General features: G+C 46.2%; 1 protein-coding gene across 1 annotated transcript in view; it reads left to right on the top strand.

The window, feature by feature from the left end:
• Positions 1–3,403: 3,403 nt before the first annotated feature.
• The window catches only part of CD244 (CD244 molecule, natural killer cell receptor 2B4), a 27,119-nt gene continuing 24,741 nt past the window's right edge, over positions 3,404–5,781 (top strand). The window contains exon 1 of the mRNA XM_012728907.1: positions 3,404–3,492. Within this exon, the coding sequence (XP_012584361.1) occupies positions 3,432–3,492 (61 nt within the window). The 5' untranslated portion in view covers positions 3,404–3,431. The remainder of the gene's footprint in view (positions 3,493–5,781) is intronic.

Genomic DNA, 5,781 nt, shown 5'->3' with positions numbered 1-5,781 from the left:
CTCCTTCCCTCCTTCCTCCCTTCCTTCCTTCTTTCTTTTTTTTGGGTAAAGATTTATTTATTTATGCATACAAGAACTGGGGTGGAGGCTAGAGATTTGGGGGGGGTGTCAGAGGACTCACCAGAGACAGAGTGGGGAGCAGAACAGGCAGATCTACTAAAATATACTGCTGAGGGGAGCAGCAGGTGAGACAGGAGAGGTCTGCCGTGCCATGTGGGTCAGCTTCCTGGCTGGGGATCAAACTTGTGCTGCAGTGGCTGCAGACAGCTTCATAGTGCTGCATCTTAACCTCTTACACCACCGGGGAGCCCTGTATAATAACAAACAAAATAAAACACACATATTCCTAAATAACTCACGGAGTCTTCATGAAATCACTGTTTGCTAGCTTCATTTAAACTGTGAGAAAACTGAAGCTTGGCTATGCCAATAATAATTCTTACTCAAAGAGTAAGAGTTGAACTACCTACAATTCAATGCCTACATCAACACCTCGGAATTTCTTCATTGTTCTAGACTTATAGAATTGTTTGCAAGTTTCTAAAAGTTTGTAGTAGGATGTAAGTTTCTTTGCTCTGTATCCACCCCACATAAATCCCCTTACATTTTTTCAGCAGGCTGTGTGTGTTCTGCTATACATTTTTCTCCACGTTTTTGCACATGCCCGTCTCCCTGTTTTGAGTTCTCCTTTGTTCCTATTCATAAGTTATTTTTATTCTCTCATAATAAGCTAGTATGTCACACAACTCACTTAGTAACATTCATGCCAGAGGAGAGGAGAGTAAATCATATAGTTCATGTCTTGGTGTTTCTGTGAAATCTTCCTGAAGAAGGTGGAGCACTGTAGGGGATTTCAAAAGAATGTCTTGTTCTAGTTGATTCTTTGTTAACTATTTATGTGCATGAAACATTAGGCTTAGGAATATAGATGGAGAAATACCTATTTTCCTTTCTGGTACCTCTGAAAATACCCAGAGGAATTAGGAGCGCATGGAAAGCATTTTATTCAAACATTTCCTAATTCTGTATGCACAGGAATGGATACATTTGCATATCCTTAACCTAAGGATCCAAGAAGACAAAAGAAAACTTCAAAATATTGAAAAGGAAGAAACATTCCTTAATTGATTCTAGGAGGGCAGCACAGCCCTGATATCCAACAAAGGCACCACAGCCAAAGAAAGCTACCAATATCCCTAGTGGACAGTAGTACAAAAATCCTCAATAAAATAACAGGAAACCAAAATGCATTAGCATATTATCATTAGCATATCATGATTATGCAGGGCCTCCCTGGTGGTGCAGGGGTTCAAGTCTCAGCACTATGAAGCTGTCACTAGCCGCTGTGGCATGAGTTCGATCCCCGGCAAGGGAGCTGACTGAGATGGCCCAGCAGACCTCTCCTGTCCCACCTGCTGCTCCCCTTAGCAGTATATTTCAGTAGACCTGCCTATTTTTCTCTCCACTCTGTCTCTATGACACCAAAGACACAGACAACAAAAGGACCACATACTCCATGAACATTTAAATAAAAATTATACATCAGAAAGTAACTACAGAATAGAAAAAAATTGCAAACTATATGATAGGGGATTAAGATTCTATGTATAGAGTACTCCTAAAACTCAACACATCAGCAATACAAGTCATTTCAAAAATGGGCAAAGGGCTTGAATAGCTATTTCTCCAAAGAAGATAGAGTAATGCCAATAAACACATGAAAATATACACAAACCACTAATCACTAGTGATGTGTGAATTCACATGACAGACTTTCACACTCATTAAGATGGCCATCAGCAAAACTCAAAATACCAAGTGTGAGGTAGATTGATGAAGTACAAGGGACAGTCACCTTTCTTTTTTGCATTGTGTCATGAGTTCCACTTCTCAGGGTCAAAGTCATGACCAGATCAATTCTGAGAAAACATGCAGAGGTGAGGCCTTCTTCTTGGGAGGAAACAAAGAAGAAGCGGGAAGACAACCTGTCGGTCAGCAGAGGAAAGGGAGGCAGGGCTGTTAATAAACCAGAACAAGCCCCAGGTTCTGAGGGCTTTTCACGTTGTGCTCTCATGGACGGTTTTTAATTTAGTGTTCAGAACCACCTGGTGTGGATGGGGAGCTGAGTACAGCTGATACCACAGGCTCAGAACGTAACTTGTTTAGGATCACCCACATCACAGCTGAACAAGAACTCGAGTGTCCAATTTTAGCCTCCTAATCTCGGCTCTACGCAGAATAGCATGGCAACGTCTTCCAACCTTAGTCCAGCTCTGCTTGGATCTAGAAACAGATCAAAGACAGGAAGAAGTCAAGCAGGCCTGGCTGAGGGAACTGAAAGTGTCTGCTACTGAGGGGAAGATGGAAGAAAACGTCAGGGAGCCTAGATGTGCCTTGTGAGCTGGGAGTCAGCATCCCCACCTCTCTCGGGCCGAGGTGGAAGGGGGGCTTGCCTTTCTGGAGCGTGCAGTCCAAGTGGAGGGAAAGGTGAGGATGGATCTCATCTTGTGTGGGTGAGAGAAGTCAAGGGGAGGAAGAAGAAGTTTGTGGGTACATTAAAAAGAGGAAGAGAGGGAATGTAGAAGTAGAGATAGGAAGTTGGAACAAAAACAAGTTCTGATGAAAGCATTTCAATTTGCATCTGCTTCAACTTCGGCGTCAACTTGCAGAAAGTTTCCTGGCAGAAAGTTTTCTTTAAAAAATTTTTTTATTTATTCATGCATAAAGAACTGGGGTACAGCTCAGAGGTACGGGAGGTGAGCAGATTCACCAGAGACAGAGTGGGGAGAAGGGCAGGCAGATCTCTTGAAATACATTGCTGAGGGGAGCCAGTGGGCAAGACAGGAGGGGTCTGCTATGCCATGTGGGTCACTCCCTGGTCGGGTCAAACTTGTGCTGCAGGGGCTGTGGAGAGTTTCATAGTGTTGGACTTCAACCCCTGTGCCACCAGGGAGGGCCCCCTGTTGGGTTTTTCTACTGTCCCCAATCCTTGGGTGTCTCCCCTGGCACCTCCTAGCTGCTCCACCCATCATTTACCCCACTAATCCAGGCACCACTATCTAGGCACATCCCACCCTTCTCCCTTCCACCCCATAATGTCTGCTGGGTGGGACAATTCAGCATAAAGCCTATTTGGTTCCCATGTAAGTTCCTATTGCCATAGAGTGGAAAGAACTGAAAAATTCCTAGAATAAAGCTGCTGTGTAAGGGTGTAGGGTGGGACCAGACTTCGAAGTGGTTTTGTGAGTCACAGTGAACCCTGAGCACACGCCTACTTACAACAGCAAGTGGAAACGAGGGGCCTGGTTTCCTCAGTATCACTCTCAAGGGGGATAGCTACCTTCAGTGAAGGAAGCTGTGGCGGCGAAGTTCTGCTTTGGCCTGCTGGCTGGTGGCACTGAGCTGTGCATGCCTGACCCTGTCCTGTGAGGATGTTGGGCCCGGCCCTTCTCCTCACCATCCCCCTGCTCCTCCAGGCGGCCCAGGACAAAGGTAAGGAGCCTGTGTGCGGTGGGACTGCAGGACTGGGGGGTGTCCTCAGGGTAGTCAGGACCCAGAGTCTTGGCTTGTGCTGCTTGAATTGTCATGGGGATGTCACTGTCACCGCTGACGGCTCTGGGCAGGACGCCTCCACAGAGTCCCCTCCAAGGACTTCATTCTGTCTGTGTGTCGTGACACCAGGAGGACAAAGAAGGGGCTCCCACAGTGGTGTGGCTGAACAGGGAGGAGAAGCAGTGTCGCACTGGGACCCCCAGGGATGCTGTGTGGCTGTCAAGCTCACGGCTGTGGCTCCTTGAGTCAGCCTGACTGACACTGTGAGGGTGGCAGGGTCAGCCCAACCCCTCACCCCTCAGCCACTCGGGTGGCCAGGGAGGTGTGGGCAAGGGGAGAATACCAGGAGGCGCCACAGCTGGTGCTGAGCCAGCAAAGGGTGACTTGGGCGGGGGTCTCAGCTCAGGCTTCCACTCTTTCTCCGACCCTGGAGTGTGGGGACCTCTGAGACATGGAGTCTTCCGGGGGCAATATGGGTAGGGGAAAAGGGAGAGAAGGCAATCTGGCTTCAGAGAGGAAACTAGGCACGGGACACTATTGTCCAGGGCCCTTAGATGTGGAATAAAGTCCTCGTCCCGATCACTGAGCCCTGAGCATCCGGGGCCTGTAAGCAGACACACAATGACTCAAGTCTGTTTGGAATGAACACAGCACAGAGCATGAGGGGCGGGGACAGGAGCCTGAGCAGGTGGGGCCCAGTGACTGGAGACCCCAGGAGGAGACGGGGTTGGCACCTGTGTGAGCAGCCTCTGGTCAAGGAGGACTCCCCAGATTCGAGCTGGCTGTGGGAATGAGAGCAGAGCAGGCTGCGAGGCTGTGCTGGGAGGATCAAGGATCATGCAGTCCCCACCTCCCACTGCTCAATGCATGGTGGAATCACCCTGGCCACAGGGAGGGAGAGACTTGGCCCCTAGGGAAATTTTTCTCTCTTGTGTAAATTTTCTCAGTGTCATGTAAGCTGACCGAAACTGTTTTGCATGTCTTCATATTAAACATCTGAGCTTGAAATAACTTCAGAGTTCCAGAGAAGGTGCAAGAAAAGTATAAAGAATTCTTGTATTTCCTTCACAAGACTCACTAGGTATTGACATTGGTCACATTTGCTTTATTTCTCTTTCTTTCTACATAGACTGTATAAATAAGAATTTTTTTGCTGAACCATTTGTAAGTCACAGATCATGCCTCTTTCCACCTACATTTTTTAGCACAGACTTAAAAACATATATCTTATGTCATATGTCATATCTTATCAGCACGATATTCACATTTAGTAAATTCAACATTGACATTTAAAAAACAAGAAGGGCGGGACCAAATGGGGGTCCTTTGTTCATGCTGCCCTCACTTCCAGACCTAATACCCAATCTCATTGCAGTGTTAATCTCTCTCAAAAGTGTCATCCTAAACCAACAAATCTGTGAGGTCGTTCGTATAGTCAGATCCTCTCCAAATCTTACCCCCACCCAAAGGTGCATTACCTGAAGCAATCTTTTCTTTGATTAAAGACCCTAGTCCACAGTTTTTCTCCCCAGGTGAAGCTTCCATTTTGTGTAACCCTTTCAGTATCTAGGTGCAATGCTTCCCTGCTTGTGAATCTTTTCAAAAAGCCAATTAGATCTGTACATTTGTGAGTGTTGTTTTATAACAATACAATCAAAAGTCCAGTTCATATTCAAATGTCAATTGTCCCAATTATGGGCTGTAAGGAGCATTCCCCTAATTTGGAATCCAAACTGGATGGTGTCCAATGCATCCTGCCATTAGGTCTTCTTGGTCACCTGTTGTCTACAGCTATTCTCACCTTTTGTCATCTTTCACAGGAGTGACAGTTTGGAAGAGAACATGTCTGTCACCTTGTGCAGGCCTCTGCAACCTGGGTTTGCGTAATGTTTGTGCATATGATCCAGGCCATGTGTTTTTGGCAGGAATACCAAAAAATTCAGTGTCTTTTCCAGTGCATTCCATCAGGAGATAGGTTGACAGCGAGGCATTTCTTTAGCTTGGATTCCTGAAGAATTTAACATGAAGATCATACCACTCTTCAACTTTGCAAAGTCCCCCAAAGGATTCTCACTTTACCTTGAGGACAAGCTATCATTTCACCTAAGCCCATGTGACCTGCACCCTTGACCACCTTTCCCTGTGTCTTGTTTCCTATCTTTTAGCCACAGTAGCCAGCAGGTTGCAAGTGCTTTTTTTGTTTGTTTGTTTAAAGATTTATTTATTTAT

The sequence above is a fragment of the Condylura cristata genome, unplaced genomic scaffold (assembly GCF_000260355.1).
Source record: "Condylura cristata isolate star-nosed mole 26May11 unplaced genomic scaffold, ConCri1.0 scaffold00024, whole genome shotgun sequence".
NCBI classification, from domain to species: Eukaryota; Metazoa; Chordata; class Mammalia; order Eulipotyphla; family Talpidae; genus Condylura; species Condylura cristata.
The sequence above is the reverse complement of the archived record's forward strand: the minus strand, read 5'-3'. Positions and strand labels throughout refer to the sequence as shown.